At 40.1% G+C, this 21161-nt stretch overlaps 2 protein-coding genes across 2 annotated transcripts in view; one reads left to right on the top strand and one right to left on the bottom strand.

Annotated features, from left to right (window-relative positions):
- The window catches only part of LOC136879040 (glutathione S-transferase), a 92999-nt gene extending 82079 nt beyond the window's left edge, over positions 1 to 10920 (bottom strand). The window contains exon 1 of the mRNA XM_068229034.1: positions 10733 to 10920. Within this exon, the coding sequence (XP_068085135.1) occupies positions 10733 to 10868 (136 nt within the window). The 5' untranslated portion in view covers positions 10869 to 10920. The remainder of the gene's footprint in view (positions 1 to 10732) is intronic.
- LOC136879389 (glutathione S-transferase-like) overlaps positions 1 to 21161 on the top strand; it is a 363810-nt gene that overhangs the window by 249416 nt on the left and 93233 nt on the right. The gene's annotated exons all lie outside the window — the stretch shown is intronic.

The following is a 21161-nucleotide window of genomic DNA, read 5'->3' as shown; positions in this document are numbered from 1 at the left end:
TTTATGACAGCTATCATCCACCATCTTTAATCAATAGAGCACGGTGCTGCTATCATGCAGGCAATTTCATCACCTGTCATCCGCCATCTTTTAATGAACAGAGCACCGTGCTGCTCTCTGTAGTAGCGGGCAATTTGAAAAGTTCTGTTAGCTGTCATCCGCCATCTTTAACCAAGAGAGCACCGTGCTGCCATCTATGTGGTGGCGGCAAATTCTACGTGCTACGCGCAGCTGTCATCCACCATCTTACATCGCAAACCTCAGTGCTACACTCTATGTGGTGGCGGATAATTTAAAAAGAAAAATTCTACATCAGTCCTCTCTCGACGCTAATTGCACAAGATGGTGACTATACATGACTCCTTAAAGGTGCTTATGCAAGATGATCGCTATACATAGACGCCCTTGGGATGCTTGCGCAAGATGGCGGTTATACAAGGCTCCTTATGAGGGATGCTTGCGCGAGATGGTGGTTGCTCTTATGAGGCGGCTTAAGGATCCATGACTAGAGACGCCCTAAGGATGCTTGCGCAAGATGGCGGATGCAAGATGGCGGCTATACATAGATCCTTATGAGACAGCCAGTACTCGATACAACATGTGATCAGAACATTGATTGATGTGTTCAGAACACTGTACTCGATACAACATGTGATTAAAACATTGTGTGGTGTGTTCAGAACACTACATAAGTAGAATCGAACGCTGTATTAGGGGATACCTTTGTTTAGATTGAAACATAACAAGACTAGAATTGAACACTGCACATTGATTGATTGATGTGTTCAGAACACAAAATAAGTAGAATCGAACACTGTACTCGATGTCGTTAACTTCAACATGTGATTAAAACATTGTCTGGTGTGTTCAGAACACTACATAAGTAGAATCGAACGCTGTACAACATGTTAGGGGATACCTTTGTTTAGATTGAAACATAACAAGACTAGAATTGAACACTGCACTCGATGTCGTTACATGCGATCAGAACAATGATTGATGTGTTCAGATCACGAAACAAGTAGAACCGAACACTGTACAACATGTTAGGGGATACCTTTGTTCTAAGAAGATCAGCTTGAAACATAACAAGACTAGAATTGAACACTGCACTCGATACAACATGTAATCAGAACATTGATTGATGCGTTCAGATCACGAAACAAGTAGAACCGAACACTGTACAACATGTTAAGGGATACCTTTGTTTAGATTGAAACTAACAAGACTAACACTTCAAATGATTTGCTTAGTACGAAAATAAAAAAATATATACCGCGTAGCTAACTCGTTCATCACACTGCTAAGACGCTTAGTAATTGTGAATACACTCATACGAAAATCAAGAAAGCACACTGCGTAGCCAACTCGCTCGGCTCACTCGCTTAGTATTTGCAACACACACGGATAAGAATGTTCCGAGATACTTACATGTTTTTTAAGGGAGGGTGAAAGATCATAAATTATATGTACACATGTTGTCTCCTCCAAGTTGTAAGATGAAATAGACGCAGTACTGCGAGTTTCCGCTCTAGCTGGCGAACGGAAGTAGCATGATATCTCAGCAAAAAATAATACGCGTGAGCTTGCAAGTCAGACACAATGATGGATACCGCGATTCAAATCCTGGTAACTTATGCCGTCGGGAAGGGTATCCGGCGAGCATCTAGCTGTAAATCCTCGATTCTCGACAGATTCTTAATCCGAGTTCTTTGACGTCAGGAAGGGCAACTAGTTGAAAACAATTATCGAACACGCATCGTGAAGGCAAGAGTGTGCAGCGATATGCTTGTTTAGACTTGCAGATTACGAAAAGAAACATAACAAGACTTGAGTCTTAAAACAAATTCTTGCGATTTAAAATCTTAGTCAGGAAGGGCATCCAGCAGTAAAACAATAGTTCGTGATACTACGATTTAAAATCTAGCAGTAAAACCCCCGATTCTCGACAGATTCTTAATCCGAGTTCTTTGACGTCAGGAAGGGCAACTAGTTGAAAACAATTATCGAACACGCATCGCGAAGGCAAGAGTGTGCAGCGATATGCTTGTTTAGACTTGCAGATTACGAAAAGAAACATAACAAGACTTGAGTCTTAAAACAAATTCTTGCGATTTAAAATCTTAGTCAGGAAGGGCATCCAGCAGTAAAACAATAGTTCGTGATACTACGATTTAAAATCTAGCAGTAAAACCCCCGATTCTCGACAGATTCTTAATCCGAGTTCTTTGACGTCAGGAAGGGCAACTAGTTGAAAACAATTATCGAACACGCATCGCGAAGGCAAGAGTGTGCAGCGATATGCTTGTTTAGACTTGCAGATTACGAAAAGAAACATAACAAGACTTGAGTCTTAAAACAAATTCTTGCGATTTAAAATCTTAGTCAGGAAGGGCATCCAGCAGTAAAACAATAGTTCGTGATACTACGATTTAAAATCTAGCAGTAAAACCCCCGATTCTCGACAGATTCTTAATCCGAGTTCTTTGACGTCAGGAAGGGCAACTGGTTGAAAACAATTATCGAACACGCATCGCGAAGGCAAGAGTGTGCAGCGATATGCTTGTTTAGACTTGCAGATTACGAAAAGAAACATAACAAGACTTGAGTCTTAAAACAAATTCTTGCGATTTAAAATCTTAGTCAGGAAGGGCATCCAGCAGTAAAACAATAGTTCGTGATACTACGATTTAAAATCTAGCAGTAAAACCCCCGATTCTCGACAGATTCTTAATCTGAGTTCTTTGACGTCAGGAAGGGCAACCGGTTGAAAACAATTATCGAACACGCATCGCGAAGGCAAGAGTGTGCAGCGATATGCTTGTTTAGACTTGCAGATTACGAAAAGAAACATAACAAGACTTGAGTCTTAAAACAAATTCTTGCGATTTAAAATCTTAGTCAGGAAGGGCATCCAGCAGTAAAACAATAGTTCGTGATACTGCGATTTAAAATCTAGCAGTAAAACCCCCGATTCTCGACAGATTCTTAATCCGAGTTCTTTGACGTCAGGAAGGGCAACCGGTCGAAAACAATAGGGTATGATGTAAGAGGTTAGATACTACCAGTTTTGCGTCAGGAAGGGCAACTAGTCTTAAAACAAAACAGATTCTTAATCCGAGTTCTTTGACGTCAGGAAGGGCAACCGGTCGAAAACTATAGTGTGTGATGTAAGAGGTTAGATACTGCCAGTTTTGCGTCAGGAAGGGCAACTCAACAAATTCTTGCGATTTAAAATCCTAGTCAGGAAGGGCAGCCGGTCGTAAAACTATGGTGTGAGGCGGGGTGTGCAAAAAAGCCAGCATTAAGTAAGGGCTGTTGATAGGAGGCGTTAAACCATGTGCATGCTCCTTCACCAGGAGAAGCCTACATGCCGGTACCGTGCAGGTTCTTTCGATAGGAGTAGGCACTGTGTGTGTTTTAACCTCTCCGTACAATCATGATATTTTACGTTAGGAACTTACATAGGCTAAATGCTACACATTCCGTGTAAGAGGTTAGATACTGCTAGTTTTGCGTCAGGAAGGGCAACTCAACAAATTCTTGCGATTTAAAATCCTAGTCAGGAAGGGCAGCCGGTCGTAAAACTATGGTGTGAGGCGGGGTGTGCAAAAAAGCCAGCATTAAGTAAGGGCTGTTGATAGGAGGCGTAAAACCATGTGCATGCTCCTTCACCAGGAGAAGCATACATGCCGGTACCGTGCAGGTTCTTTCGATAGGAGTAGGCACTGTGTGTGTTTTAACCTCTCCGTACAATCATGATATTTTACGTTAGGAACTTACATAGGCTAAATGCTACACATTCCGTGGCAGAGCCGGGAATCGAACTCGGACCTCCGAGGGTAGCAGCTAACTACTACACTACAGAGGAGGACTATTTCAGAATATTTTACAACCTTAATTAGTACTGTGTTTTAAGAGCTTGAATGGTACTCAGCTAAGAAGACGTTCGCGAGTTACAAGCCGCTTATCAGTGTCCTCGTTCAAGGCCGAGCCGGAAGATACGTGTACAATTTCAGCTAACACACGCATTCCGCTGCTCGCTCTGCGCTGATACGACTTCATGGACAGTAGAACAAACCCATAGCCTGCAGTATGCATGCCTCTCAAACGGTAGTCTCGGGTTCGATTCTCTTGGGAATAAAAATGTGTTTAAATCGCAAGAACTTGTTGAGTTGTCCTTTGCACACTCTTGCCTTCGCGATGCGTGTTCGATAATTGTTTTCAACCGGTTGCCCTTCCTGACGTCAAAGAACTCGGATTAAGAATCTGTCGAGAATCGGGGGTTTTACTGCTAGATTTTAAATCGCAGTATCACGAACTATTGTTTTACTGCTGGATGCCCTTCCTGACTAAGATTTTAAATCGCAAGAATTTGTTTTAAGACTCAAGTCTTGTTATGTTTCTTTTCGTAATCTGCAAGTCTAAACAAGCATATCGCTGCACACTCTTGCCTTCGCGATGCGTGTTCGATAATTGTTTTCAACTAGTTGCCCTTCCTGACGTCAAAGAACTCGGATTAAGAATCTGTCGAGAATCGGGGGATATACAGCTAGATTTTAAATCGCAGTATCACGAACTATTGTTTTACTGCTGGATGCCCTTCCTGACTAAGATTTTAAATCGCAAGAATTTGTTTTAAGACTCAAGTCTTGTTATGTTTCTTTTCGTAATCTGCAAGTCTAAACAAGCATATCGCTGCACACTCTTGCCTTCGCGATGCGTGTTCGATAATTGTTTTCAACTAGTTGCCCTTCCTGACGTCAAAGAACTCGGATTAAGAATCTGTCGAGAATCGGGGGATATACAGCTAGATTTTAAATCGCAGTATCACGAACTATTGTTTTACTGCTGGATGCCCTTCCTGACTAAGATTTTAAATCGCAAGAATTTGTTTTAAGACTCAAGTCTTGTACCGGATGCCCTTCCTGACTAAGATTTTAAATCGCAAGAATTTGTTTTAAGACTCAAGTCTTGTTATGTTTCTTTTCGTAATCTGCAAGTCTAAACAAGCATATCGCTGCACACTCTTGCCTTCGCGATGCGTGTTCGATAATTGCTTTCAACCGGTTGCCCTTCCTGACGTCAAAGAACTCGGATTAAGAATCTGTCGAGAATCGGGGGTTTTACTGCTAGATTTTAAATCGTAGTATCACGAACTATTGTTTTACTGCTGGATGCCCTTCCTGACTAAGATTTTAAATCGCAAGAATTTGTTTTAAGACTCAAGTCTTGTTATGTTTCTTTTCGTAATCTGCAAGTCTAAACAAGCATATCGCTGCACACTCTTGCCTTCGCGATGCGTGTTCGATAATTGTTTTCAACTAGTTGCCCTTCCTGACGTCAAAGAACTCGGATTAAGAATCTGTCGAGAATCGGGGGTTTTACTGCTAGATTTTAAATCGTAGTATCACGAACTATTGTTTTACTGCTGGATGCCCTTCCTGACTAAGATTTTAAATCGCAAGAATTTGTTTTAAGACTCAAGTCTTGTTATGTTTCTTTTCGTAATCTGCAAGTCTAAACAAGCATATCGCTGCACACTCTTGCCTTCGCGATGCGTGTTCGATAATTGTTTTCAACTAGTTGCCCTTCCTGACGTCAAAGAACTCGGATTAAGAATCTGTCGAGAATCGGGGGTTTTACTGCTAGATTTTAAATTGTAGTATCACGAACTATTGTTTTACTGCTGGATGCCCTTCCTGACTAAGATTTTAAATCGCAAGAATTTGTTTTAAGACTCAAGTCTTGTTATGTTTCTTTTCGTAATCTGCAAGTCTAAACAAGCATATCGCTGCACACTCTTGCCTTCACGATGCGTGTTCGATAATTGTTTTCAACTAGTTGCCCTTCCTGACGTCAAAGAACTCGGATTAAGAATCTGTCGAGAATCGAGGATTTACAGCTAGATGCTCGCCGGATACCCTTCCCGACGGCATAAGTTACCAGGATTTGAATCGCGGTATCCATCATTGTGTCTGACTTGCAAGCTCACGCGTATTATTTTTTGCTGAGATATCATGCTACTTCCGTTCGCCAGCTAGAGCGGAAACTCGCAGTACTGCGTCTATTTCATCTTACAACTTGGAGGAGACAACATGTGTACATATAATTTATGATCTTTCACCCTCCCTTAAAAAACATGTAAGTATCTCGGAACATTCTTATCCGTGTGTGTTGCAAATACTAAGCGAGTGAGCCGAGCGAGTTGGCTACGCAGTGTGCTTTCTTGATTTTCGTATGAGTGTATTCACAATTACTAAGCGTCTTAGCAGTGTGATGAACGAGTTAGCTACGCGGTATATATTTTTTTATTTTCGTACTAAGCAAATCATTTGAAGTGTTAGTCTTGTTAGTTTCAATCTAAACAAAGGTATCCCTTAACATGTTGTACAGTGTTCGGTTCTACTTGTTTCGTGATCTGAACGCATCAATCAATGTTCTGATTACATGTTGTATCGAGTGCAGTGTTCAATTCTAGTCTTGTTATGTTTCAAGCTGATCTTCTTAGAACAAAGGTATCCCCTAACATGTTGTACAGTGTTCGGTTCTACTTGTTTCGTGATCTGAACACATCAATCATTGTTCTGATCGCATGTAACGACATCGAGTGCAGTGTTCAATTCTAGTCTTGTTATGTTTCAATCTAAACAAAGGTATCCCCTAACATGTTGTACAGCGTTCGATTCTACTTATGTAGTGTTCTGAACACACCAGACAATGTTTTAATCACATGTTGAAGTTAACGACATCGAGTACAGTGTTCGATTCTACTTATTTTGTGTTCTGAACACATCAATCAATCAATGTGCAGTGTTCAATTCTAGTCTTGTTATGTTTCAATCTAAACAAAGGTATCCCCTAATACAGCGTTCGATTCTACTTATGTAGTGTTCTGAACACACCACACAATGTTTTAATCACATGTTGTATCGAGTACAGTGTTCTGAACACATCAATCAATGTTCTGATCACATGTTGTATCGAGTACTGGCTGTCTCATAAGGATCTATGTATAGCCGCCATCTTGCATCCGCCATCTTGCGCAAGCATCCTTAGGGCGTCTCTAGTCATGGATCCTTAAGCCGCCTCATAAGAGCAACCACCATCTCGCGCAAGCATCCCTCATAAGGAGCCTTGTATAACCGCCATCTTGCGCAAGCATCCCAAGGGCGTCTATGTATAGCGATCATCTTGCATAAGCACCTTTAAGGAGTCATGTATAGTCACCATCTTGTGCAATTAGCGTCGAGAGAGGACTGATGTAGAATTTTTCTTTTTAAATTATCCGCCACCACATAGAGTGTAGCACTGAGGTTTGCGATGTAAGATGGTGGATGACAGCTGCGCGTAGCACGTAGAATTTGCCGCCACCACATAGATGGCAGCACGGTGCTCTCTTGGTTAAAGATGGCGGATGACAGCTAACAGAACTTTTCAAATTGCCCGCTACTACAGAGAGCAGCACGGTGCTCTGTTCATTAAAAGATGGCGGATGACAGGTGATGAAATTGCCTGCATGATAGCAGCACCGTGCTCTATTGATTAAAGATGGTGGATGATAGCTGTCATAAAAAGCACGTGGCTTTGTTTACTAAACAAGAGCACATAGATTTTTTTCAAATTGCCGCCACCACATTTCAAAGGTATCTAGCTAAAGAGCGCAGCACTGAGGTTTGTGATGCAAGATGGCGGATGACAGCTGTCAGAAAAAAGCACGTGAGTTTGTTTCCAAACAAGAGCATGTAGAATTTGCCGCCACCACATAGAGGGCAGCACGGTGCTCTCATGATTAAAGATGGCTGCTGTCACGTGGAATTGCCTGCCACCACAAAAGAGGGTAGCACGGTGCTCAAAGATGGCTGCTATCAAAAAGCATTTTTCAAATTATCCGCCACCACATTTCAAAGGTAAGTAGCTAAAGAGGGCACCACTGTGCTCTATAGATTAAAGATGGTGGATGACAGCTGTCAAAAAGCACGTGGATTTGTTTATCTCGCGCTAGTAAGGTTAAGTTGGTAGCACTAAGGTTTAAGCCCGTTAAGATGGCAGCACTGCGGATGACAGCTGTGACGAATTTACATCTACTACGATAAAGAGGGCAGCACTGTGCTCTATAGATTAAAGATGGCGGATGACAGCTGACAAAAAGCACGTGAGTTTGTTTACTAAACAAGAGCACGTGGAATTTGTCGCCACCACATTTCAAAGGTAAGTAGCTAAAGAGGGCAGCACTGTGCTCTATAGATTAAAGATGGCAGATGGTAGCTGTCGAAAAAGCACGTGAGTTTGTTTCCAAACAAGAGCACGTGGAATTTTTCAATTTGCCGCCACCACATAGAGGGTAGCACTGTTCTCTCTGGATTAAAGATGGCTGCTTGTCGAAAAGCATTTTTCAAATTATCCGCCACCACATTTCAAAGGTAAGTAGCTAAAGAGGGCAGCACTGTGCTCAAAGATGGCGGATGACAGCTATCAAAAAAGCACGTGGCTGTCAAAAAGCACGTGGATTTGTTTATCTCGAGCTAGTGAGGTTAAGTTGGTAGCACTAAGGTTTAGGTCTGTCAAGATGGCAGCACTGCCGATGATAGGTGATGAAAGAGGGCAGCACGGTGCTCTGTAGTTTAAAGATGGCGGATGACAGCTGTCAAAAAAGCACGTGGCTGTCAAAAGCACGTGGCTTTGTTTACCACACGCTAGTTAGGTTAAGTTGGTACTACTGAGGTTTAGGCCCGTCAAGATGGCAGTACTGAGGTTAGCGATGCGTTGTTGTCGATGACAGCTGTCAAAAAGCACGTGGCTTTGTTTACAAATCTGTCAAAAAGCACGTGGCTGTCAAAAAGCACGTGGATTTGTTTATCTCGCACTAGTTAGGTTAAGTTGGCACTACTGAGGTTTAGGCCCGTCAAGATGGCAGTACTGAGGTTAGCGATGCGTTGTTGTCTGTCAAAAAGCACGTGGCTGTCAAAAAACACGTGGCTTTGTTTACCTCATGCTAGTTAGGTTAAGTTGGCACTAGTGAGGTTTAGGCCCGTCAAGATGGCAGCAGTGAGGTTAGCGATGCGTTGTTGTCGATGACAGCTGTCAAAAAGCACGTGGCTTTGTTTACAAATTCAAATCTCGCGCCAAAATTCAAATTTCCCGCCAAAATTCAAATTTCCCGCGGGCGGCGGAGGCGGAGGCGGCGGCGGAGGAGGCGGCGGAGGAGGAGGAGGCGGCCGAACTGTCCAATTATACTACTTTCATTCCATTTTTCGCTCCTGTTTACCCCCTCCTAAGTACATTTTCTGAAAACAAAAGGTATGGGTTTCTTTACTTTTAAAAGAGATTGCAAATGCCAATTTTCATGACTGTAACATCTTTAGTTTTTGAGATTTAAGTATCCACATAAAAGGTATTCAAACCGTTTTTCACCTTTTTTCACCTCCCGTAAGTGGATTTTCCGAAAACAAAAAATACATTCTTCTTATTTTTAAAGGAGATTTTAAACCAACTTTCACGTGTTTAAACTGTCGAGTTTTTGAAATATAGATACATCCATTTTTAAAATTTTCACCCTTGTCACCCCCTAAGCGACGAAATATCCAAAAATCCTATTTTAGCGAGCACCTACATTGTAATATAAATCTGTCCCCACATTTCATTTCTTTGTGTCCAGTAGTTTTGACTCTACGATGATGAATGACTCAGTCAGTCAGGACATGTTCTTGTATATATATATATATATATATATATATATATATATATATATATAGGTACGTAAGCCTAGGAAACGTCCGGCCGCGCGGTGTAGGGGCAACGCGTCCGCTTGTCACCCGGCGGCCCCGGGTTCGATTCCCGGCCGGGTCAGGGATTTTTAATTGTAAATGATTACTATCCCTGGCCTGGGGACTGGATGTTTGTGTCGGCCATAACGTCCTTTTCCTCACATACAACACTCTACACCCCTGCAATCCACTTACCCGCAGGTTCCTATCATATGGTGAAAGTAGTGGAGGTCGACGCCACGAACAAATATAATTTAAAAAAAGCCTAGGACACACTCAAAACAATGCGGCCGTTGCATAGTGATAGTCTTCATGTTCAGACTAGCAACGCCCACTTTTCCACATGGGACACCCAGCCGTAAAACAGGGCCAAACCCACATGCTCGGCACACTTCACTCTCACGTGGATAAGCGGTAGAATAATAATAATAATAATAATAATAATAATCCTGTGGTCCTTAAAATGATGTGTATTTTTATTGGGCGAACAAACAGTGAAATTTGTATACCCCTATGTTGTGTAGTTCATGTGATAAATGTTATTTTATGTGAAAAACCGTAGTTTGGAAGTGACTTTTGCTAAAGTTAACGTAACGCTTCACTGACCTCATAACAAATGATAGGCATCACAGAATTCACACTCAATAAAAATTACGAACACCTTCTGACAGTAGATCAGTTAGGAACTATCAGATCAAATATATTTTTACAAGATGTTCCACGGAGAACAGTTTTAAGGAAGAACTTTGGGCGTGGCAACGACTGTTCAGGGATATTTAACTTGCCCTAAGCCTCTGGATATGACTTTAAAAAAATACTGCTTAATCCAATAAATTACAGTCCAACTATCATAAAATACAAACATGTGAAATTCGGCATACTTGATCTAAACTGCCACTGCCCGGCAGCATCTTCACGAATCGGACTGTGAATAGAAACTGTAATAGATGTTGTAATTCACTTACTTGACTTGAATTTAGGCCAGTCTTCCTGCTTGATGCGCTTGTCTTCGAAGTCGGCACCTCCATAAGATAGGACGTAACGAATGTGCTCGCCCACCCCCTTGATGTCGAAGTATGTGAGCTTGTACTTGGGGGCCATGACTGCTTGCAGCTGACTGAAGCCACCTCCTCGCCAATACCGAGATGATAAAAGCTGCCGCAAGCACCAACGTTACTCAGCAACTTCTCGCGAAGTTCACCTATCTGAAGAGAGCAGAGGCAGATAACAGTTACGGGGGAATTTCTGCTGAGTAACATCAGGTGCATGATGCAAACCTGTGTAAAAATCCCTCATAGATGGAGGGTGGTTGTTATTATCTTAATCATATTCGGGTGACTCAGTGAATACAGCTACGACCATCAACAACAAACACTCCTCCCCTCCTACCCGGCCCCACCTCGGAGACCTCTTTATTCCACCAGGAGATAACCAAGAATACGATCTTTTTTATAATTTGCCTTACTTCGCACTGACACAGATAGGTCTTATCGCGACGATGGGATAGGAAAGGGTGGGAGTGGAAATGAAGCGGCCGTGGCCTTAATTGAGGTACAACCGCAGCATTTCTGTGAAACCACGGAAAACCATCTTGAGGGCTACCAACAGTAGCGTTCGAACCCACTGTCTTCCGGATGTAAGTTCACAGCTGCGCGCCCCTAACCGCACTGCCAAGAAGACGACGACAGTGGTTTTCTCGGGTAGGGGTTTGGGGAGCGCTCACCGCCCGCGTGGTGATCAACACAAGCTTCAGGCTGTGAAGCTTTGGGGGCGGGAGTAAAGATACTAAAGGCAGTATCGGCGTGTCTCCTACTAGGCAGAGATGATGTGATGAGGTATCATAGCGGTGGAGTCAGGAAAAAAAAAAAAAAAAAAAAAAAAAAAAAAACCACACAAGCAGAAATAGAAAGATACCTACATGTGAAACCTGGCAACTGCGACAGGTCAACTGAGCAGCGCTTTCATAGGCAGCGAGCAGGCTGCTGATTGGTCACAGTAGGTGCCAACTTAGGAATTCAAGAAATAGTCCCACATCTATATCAATATTACTCCACAATACTTAGGGTATTAGCAACTAGGGGACGCACGGAACGTAGTGCAATGTCTTGCCTATTATTATTATTATTATTATTATTATTATTATTATTATTATTATTATTATTATTATTATTATTATTATTATTATTATTATTATTATTATTTCCGATGAGGCCTGCTAAGGACTACGTGCCAATTTCAATTCGTTGAAATTATTTAAGAAAAAGGTAGACAAACAACTGATAGGGAATCTGGCACCCGGGCGACAGCCCTAATTGTTGATCATATATTGATTGATTGATTGATTGATTGATTGATTGATTGATTGATTGATTGAATGATTGATTGATTGGAGTAGTGGGAGAAAAATTAAACGAAGAAGGCTAGTACAGCTATTCAATGTAACTAGTAGAGTGTAGTACTCACTTTTATATTTACATACTTGACATTACCATTACGCAATTTTGTCGCTATTTAGAAAATGCCGTGTAAAATGAGCAGTACATCAGTTTGGACGGTATGTTTTGGAAACTAACCTCAATATTACTGCACTTTTGTTTTGAAACTTAATCCACAAGAGTGTGTATGGTATACCATAATGTGTGTACATTTTAGGGGTACATTCAGTAAAACAACTCCTTAATGTAAATTACAAACATGACATTCTTTTAAGGTTAGCTATAAAGCCAGTCCTGATGTGGGACTGATTCTCCAGCTAAGAGATCTGCAATTTGTGTACACATATTATCCTGTTCTGAAGAGAACATTCTGTAATATTTACTGGAGTTACGAATGAAGATTTCTAAACAAGCACCTGTATTTTGGTGGCTAACATACAGATATGTGTGCGGCAATGAGCTCATACCACCTGGGCTACAGAACATACGTATGCAACTTGCACAAAACAGATATATGTTGCGCGCAACCGTAATATGTCCTTACTACCTTTCTACTAAATGTAATTACCTGAAATTTGAGCTTAATTGGTTGAAATACAGTAATATTTGAGGAAATTTAAAAGTGTTTTCTTCGAAATTCTCAAGTGACATGCTACGAAGTTCGGTAACTGCGTATATGTGTTTAAACATTTTAAAAACTAAACCTGTGGTAACCGTAATTGGCTGATGTTTCCTGGTATTATAACATAAAGACTGTTCAGAGTGCAGCTAATGTCTAATATTACTTATTATTATTATTATTATTATTATTATTATTATTATTACCTTGGTTTGGTGGATTAGCAGAGGTGAAAGAAGGTGCGGGGGTGAACGGGCCTCGAAATACGAAATTAAAGTTAAGATAAAATTTAACAAGGTTATATTTTCTTAGCAAAATCAAGAAATAACAATAATGGCAGGTACAGAGTAGCAAGGTAACAAATTACAATTACAGTATTTACAGGATTTTGGCTTCGAGCCCCGAACGCACAATTCTTGGGCAATTAGCCCAACTTTACCCCAAAACAAGTTTTAACAGAGGGGCAGAAAACCCCATTCATGCCCAGGAGCACTTGCTCCAAAATTACACAGTAAAGCCTCCTCGAGGCATACAACACTCAATTTTCAAGAAAGAGCCACTCGCTCTCAAACCTTAAGCCTATCAAAGGCCACGCCAAACTCCACTTTCAAGTTGTCCTCCACGGACACGAAAACAGGGGTAAAATACCCAACCTACTGAGGCCTATTAAGAGAGAAAAGGTTAATTACATGGCCTCAAAAATACCAATTTGAGAGGAGGCAAGCAGCACTCCTAATACATTTGTTTAAAACCTAATCTGGCTCTAGGCCGCTAATGCAAGGGCTAATCCCATACTAAAGAGGTGACTTTAGAAAGAAACAATTTACGTTACGTTAAGGAAGAATCGGTTGAGAAAAATAAGTTCACCTCAAAACAATATGAGTGGGAGCTCGAGAGGGTTAAGCACTCTCTATCCCAATATGTAGCTTAAGAGATAATAGATACAAAGAGTCTTTACATTTTAGGGAAAAGTTACATGGAGGAAAAGCTTCGGACCCGCCCCGAGAGTTAAACTGCTGAGCTAGCAAGAAAAGAAGTTATCAAACGGCCATTACCTTGTTGTTGAACTGCTGCCCGAAGAAAGAGGCGTTCCCGCCCCCTGCTATGTACTTTACACACTGAAAGATGGTACTGAAGTGGCCCGGAGACCCTAAAATCAGCAGTTTATATACTCTCACGGAAAGTTCGAGGCGTTTGAGGAATGAGAACACCCTCCCACAAAAACTTTATTGGCTAGGGTTAAGCAATATATCCCCTCTGGGGAAGATACACCTGATTGGTTATAAATTAATTAAAGAAATTCGGGATTGGCTAAATTCAAACAAGGGGAAAGAAAGGGTTATACAGCCATCTTAAACAATAACCGAAAGATATTTAACAAGAAACAAACTTTTGAACTAAAAATTTCTCCAAAAAACAGTTCTTTCACTTCGCACTAGGGTGCACTATTGTAGTTCTTCAGTAGTGTCCTCTAGAAGAGAAAGTTCACACTTCTTACTACAGGTAAAACAAAAATACGTCGAAAACGACCCAGTTCAGAAACTTCAAAATTTCCAAGTAGTGACATCTTCTGAGAAACTTGAAAATTAATACAGTAGATACAGTTCAGACTTCCTCAAGCAGAGGAGTTTCAACAGGCGCAAGGTTTGAATTAGCGGCGTGGAGGTGTACCGCCCGGTACAATTATTATTATTATTATTATTATTATTATTATTATTATTATTATTATTATTATTATTATTATTATTATTATTATTATTATTATTATTATTACGGAAATATCCGCGGTAGTTACAGGTGAAAGAAGGTGCGGGCGGGAACAGGTCTCATCTACGAAATTAAATTTAATTAAAAATTTAACAAAGGTTATATTTTCTTTTCGAGACCAAGAAATAACAAGTATAACAGGAACTCAGTTGTATATCAACAAATTAAGAATGTACAATTACAATATTTGTTAATGGTTTTGGGCTTCGAGCCCCCAGCCACACAATCCTTGAGCAAAGAGCCCCACTTTACTTATGTAAAAGGTTCAACAAAGGGGCAGAAAACCCCACTCATACCAAGGAGCACTAGCTCCCAATTACCCAGTAAAGCCTTCTCGAGGCACACAGAACCCAAATTAAAGAAAGAGTAACCCGCTCTCAAAGTTCAAGCCCATCAACGGCCACACCAAACTCCACCTTCAAGCTGTCCTCCGGACACATAAAAACAGGGGTAAAAATACCCAACCTACTGAGGCCTATTCAGTAAAGAAACAGGACAATGACATGGCCCCAAAATACCAACTTGAGTGGAGGCGTACACAGCACTCCTAATACACTTTATTAAAACCTAATTTGGCCCTAGGCCGCTTATGCAAGGGCTAATCCCATACTACGGAGGTGACACGAAATAAAACTTTATTACATTACGAAGAAATGGGAAACTGTTATAAAAATGTAGTCACTTCAAAACAATATGAGTGGGAGCTCGAGAGGGTTAGGCACTGTCTATCCCAAATGTAGTTAAAGAGACAGAACTTTATACCAAGTGTCTTTTACATTTTAAAGGAAGGTTACATGGTAAAAGTTTGCAACCTGCCCCGAGGGTTAAACTGCTGAGCTAGCAAACAAAGATGTTATTAAAAGGCCAGTACCTGATGGATGAACTGCCGCCTGAAGAAAGGGGCGCTTCCCGCCCCCTGCTATATAATCACACTAGGAAATATGTTACTGAAGTGGCCCCGAGACCAGAAAATCAGCAGTTTATATATCCTCGTGGAAGATTCGAGACGTTTCATAAATGATTACAACCCGCCCACAAAATGTTATTGGTTACCGAACACAGTTACAGAGTAGGTTGGGGAAGAAAGCCCCGATTGGTCGAAAATTAATTTAAGAAATTCGGGATTGGCTAATTTCAAAACTGGCGGAACGAACGGATTAACATTGCCAACTCAAACAATGACAGAAAGAAATTTAACAAAGAGCAAACTTACGACTACAAAATTTCTTCAAAAAAAAGTTCCTTCACTTCGCACTAGGGTGCACAATTGTAGTTCTTCAGTAGTGCCATCTAGAAGAGAATGTTCACACTTTTCACTACAGAGAAAACAAATATAAATCGAAAAAGACACAGTTCAGAGCTCTTCAAAATTTACAATAGCGACATCTTCTGAGAAACTTTAGAATTAACATGGTTGTTAAGGTTCAGGTTTCCTCCAGTAGAGGAGTTTCAACAGGCGCAAAGTTTGAATTAGCGGCGTGGAAGTGTACCGCCGGGTACAATTATTATTATTAAAACTTGAAGGACATAATTGTGTACAACTTAACCTTATTTATTTGTATATTACTACTCTTAGGTTCCTTTAGTAGCCAAACTCTTTCATTTTCTACAGAATAATGAATGGGCTATTTATCATTTTGGGGCCTAATTCTGTTTCATTTAACGTAATGGATTTGTTTATTTTCTCGTAACTTCTATCCTTGTTATCGTTGATAAAGGCAGAACCATTGTTTGGACTAGATAAGATAAGATAAGCGTTGCGTCACCGTTATGAGTTTGTCGTTGTTGTTGATTAGACGCTTGAGTTGTGTATACGTCAAGTCATTGATTGATTCCAAGTACCTCATATTATATAACCTTTACTGTGAAATGTGATCTATGCTATATACCTTCAGCTTATATTTATGATGGTGATGATTTTGCAGGTATTTATTTTTATCCAGTAAATATGCCGTGTTTATGCATATTTCGAACTTGTAACTGTTCATGCTTCCTCTTTTTGTCTTCTGCCATTCAAGGCGTTTTACATTCGTTGGTTTGGATGTTTCCTCTTCTGTTTTTAATTTTCTTGATTTCATCTCGTGTAACCTACTTTTAAATGGGAGTTGTAATTTATTATGTACTTCAATCTTCTATTAGAAAATATAAGTATACTAAAAGGGGTACCACATTCTATTTCACAATATTTATTGAGAGCTCTCAACAGGTATGGTCATATATTAAGGTTCATTTAAAAAGGTTGGTCTAAAATAAACTGCAGTTTGAGTGTAAAATTTTTAATAGTGTTAATGTAGTTGTGATCATGTTCATTAAGTATACCATAGTTTAAATTTCATTGTAATTCAAACTCAAGATGCACGTGTTTACTCTATTGGTTTTATTTATGTACAAGTTATTCATATATTAACTGGGAATCCTTCTTAAGATTTTAATTTTTTGAACCGTTAATCATTTAATTGTAATGCTATCTTTTAATTTCTGAAGGTATTAACTATGAATTTGGAAAATAATTTTCAATATGGAAACTTATATTATTTTGAAACTATCCAGATTATGATATAGTTTTATAAAAATCCCTTCCCTTGAATTGATTTCAGTGTACGAGTTAATTTCTATATACTTTGTTCATTTATTTAACATTAATTTCACTTCGATTTCTTTAATTAATGAAATTATTCCATTTTATTATTTTGTGTTACTATCTAAATTTTTTCTTTCTTCATTACATTTTTTATTAAGTTTAACCTATTATAGTGTTTCATGCCCCCCTTGCGAACTACGTGACCTTACCGCGGTGGGGAGGCTTGCGTGTCCCAATGAAGCAGATAGCCGAGCCGCAGGTGCAACCATATCGGATGGGTATCTGTTGAGAGACCAGACTAACGAATGGTTCATCGAAAGGGGGTAGCATCGTTTAGGAAGTTGATTGACTGATATGGCCTTGTAATAATACTCAACATGGCTGAGGTGTGTTGATACTGCTACACGGCTGAAAGCAACTGGAAACTACAGCCGCAACGCCTGAGGACATGCAGCTCTCTCTCTGTATAAATGATGCACTGATGATGGCTTCCTCCCGGGTAAAATATTTCGGAGGTAAACTAGTCCCCCATTCGGATCTCCGGGTGGGAACTACACGAGAGGGGGCAATCATCAGGAAGATGGATACTGACATTCTGCGAGTCGGAGCGTGGAATGTTAGAAGTTTGAATCGTTGTGGTAAGTTAGAGAATTTGGAAAGGGAGATGGACAGACTAAAGTCAGATGTAGTTGATTTAAGTGAAGTACGATGGCAGGAGGAACAGAAGTGTTGGTCGGGCGACTACAGAATTGTCAACACAAAATCAAACGGGGGGAAATGCAGGAGTTGGTTTAATAATGAATAAGAAAATAGGGCAGCGGGTAAGCTACTACGACCAGCATAGTGAAAGAATTATTGACGTCAAGGTAGACACCAAACCAATGCCCACCACAATAGTGCAGGTCAATATGCCTACTAGTTCAGCGGAGGCTGAGGAAATCGAAAGAATATATGAAGAGATAGGAGATTTAATACAATATGTAGAAGGTCACGAGAATCTAATTGTGTCGGGAGACTGGAATGCAGTATTAGGCCAAGGAAGAGAAAGTAATACAGTAGGATAATTCGTATCGGGACAGAGGAACGAAAGAGGAAGTCGGTTGGTTGAATTCTGCACTGATCATAATTTAGTCCTTGCCAATACTTGGTTCAAACACCACAAACGACGGCTGTATACGAGGACGAGCCCTGGAGACACTGTAAGGTATCAAATAGACTTCATTATGATTAGGCAGAGATTCAGAAACCACGTGTTGTATTGCAAAACTTTCCCAGGACCAGACGTGGACTCTGACCACAACATGTTGGTCATGAAGTGCCATCTGAAGTTGAAGAAGTTGAAGAAAGGAAAGAATGCAAGGAAATGGGATCTAGACAAGTTGAAGGAAAAGAGTGTGAGGGATTGTTTTAAGGAACATGTTGTAGAAGGAGTAAATGAAAAGGCTGAAGGAAACACGATAGAGCAAGAGCGGATAGTCATGAAAACTGAAGTCAGTAGGGCTGCCGAAGAAATTTTAGGAAGGAAGAAAAGATCAATTAAGAATCAGCGGATAACTCAGGAGATACCAGACCTGATAGATGAACGACGAAAATACAAGAATACTAGAAATGAAGAGGGAAGAAAAGAATACGGGCGATTAAAGAATGAAGTGGATAGCAAGCGCAAGGTAGCTAAGGAAGACTGGCTGAAGGAGAAGTGCAAGGATGTCGAAGGTTGTATGGTCATAGTGTACCGTACCCAGGGGTAAATACCCTCTAGGACGATGCCTCCAGTCCTGTATGAACATCCGACTAACTCAGGGCTGGGCAGAGAGTGGGTTGGTCGTCATTGGGTCAGGCTGAAAGTCGAAGTTCTACACTTAAATATAAGTAAATGACAGGAAAATGGAGGTATAACTCGAGTGAGAAACAATAATATGGGGTAGGATGAGTTTATTCATAAATATCCCCGAATCATACTACTCGAAAATCAAATAAATCAAATAACAAAATATCATTACAAAAATCTCAAATTTAAAGAAATACCTGGACATTAACAACGTTAATTGATGAAATAAACAAAAGAGAAAAGAAGTATCAAGCACAACATTGAATACTTGCATACGTTCAGAAATAATCTTCTTCTTATTGTCCACTGTTCATGTTATATGACAACATATGTACGCATATACTGATAAGTATTTATCTCGGATGGAGTCACACTTGAAAGTATCACATCGATAAGGGTATGTAATTTAATTTAGAGTCGTCGCAAGATTAAACGTTAAAAGGAAAATTACAATATAAAAGAAAATAACGATGAAAGGAAAAACTAAGATAAAAGAAAATTAAGACGCAATGGGACAGGCATGATATGAATTATGAAAAATACTGGTGGCATTCCCCTACGCTATATTTACAATAAACAAAATAAGCAAAATAACACATCTATTTACATCGGATAAAGAGAAAAGTCTTACATACTACACAGATTCTACGCGAATCGCGGTTCACCACAACGGATCTAGTGAGAACTAGATTGACCATCAATATACTCAGCACTCGGGCTGTTCCCCATTAAACAACAAGACAACATATTCAAACAACATGAAACATCATAAAACACCGTTCTGTAAGAGAAAAACATATAATTATCCAATCAATATCATGTAGAAAGCAATGGGCAACATTGCCTTCTTCTGCTGCATTTGCGCATTCAACAGCGCGATCATCCGTCACGTATTGCCTGGTGTGCTGTGAGCTGAAAGGAAATATTGGAACTCAACACTGTACTAAGGCTTGGATTCTGTCCGTCAAGATTGTAACACGGAAATACCATCTCATTCACACCGTCTAAGAAAACACGGCCAATATATCAGCTTGCAATAAGATATCATCTTTCGTCGGCTACACGGAAACTCATGTATAATCGTATTCCTTCCTAGCATGCTTTGACAATTTTACACACATCAGACTCATTGGTCTGGAATCAATTCCGTCAATTCTGATAACTAATATTCTCTCAGAAGACACTAGCAGGTACATATCCACTGCACATTATCCTTTCACTTATCAGGCATGCAATTGGCCTGCATAATCACTTTATAACTCCACATGCATTATAACTTCTCATATCTCTCACAAATCACATCAGCCTTTTACATTATGAGACCCGGTTCGTTTCCTGTGCAAATCATTGGGCAAAAACAGATTCCAACCTAAATTCGAAGATCCTACTCTTTCAACGATGTTATGCAGCTCCTTACGTACAGCTTCTGAAATACCATGCGTCATGCAATTAATTGTTACTGACTGTCTAAATAACCGAAATAAAATTGAATTAAGACTCAACGTAGCAAGTGTTTAACTTTGAACTTGGATGAACTTGTCAATCTAATCCTCGTAGCACTAATATACAAGGAAAAAGCGGAATAAAACTAAACTAAATTATCATGCATGAATGAACAACAAAATAATCCTAACAAATCCCTCATTATCCCAACTATCTAGTCATAAATAAAAATAAAAATAAAAATAAACAGAACATGCATTTCTCTCTTATCCGTATATACAACAATATAAACGTGAAACAAACACATGCCGTCAAGCTTACTTTACGTTAAATAAAATCCCTATTCTAAACTGCAATAGTATTTTAATATAACCCATATAGCATTCTATAATTAACACATGCGCCTTATCTTGGACGACTCTCTGGATACATGGCAGCAGCTCACATCTCTGCCTTGCTGGGGGTCTACTCCATGTTGATCACTGCTTCAACACGTAGAAATACACTTCCTTCTTCCATAAGCGAAGCCATCTTCTTGCTGAAAGTTATTGAACACTGCAACACAGAAGGCTTTGGATGAATATCTCTTCACCGCTCAATTCTGCACGTGCCGAACAACCCTTTATGTGGCTACAAACTCAGCCAAACACACTGACCCATAAATACACTGTAAATTTTACACTGGAGGGTATATGTACACAGTTTTTGAGAGCGGCGCGCG

Source organism: Anabrus simplex, chromosome 8 (genome assembly GCF_040414725.1).
Source record: "Anabrus simplex isolate iqAnaSimp1 chromosome 8, ASM4041472v1, whole genome shotgun sequence".
Classification (NCBI taxonomy): Eukaryota; Metazoa; Arthropoda; class Insecta; order Orthoptera; family Tettigoniidae; genus Anabrus; species Anabrus simplex.
This window is presented reverse-complemented; position numbering and strand designations above follow the sequence as displayed.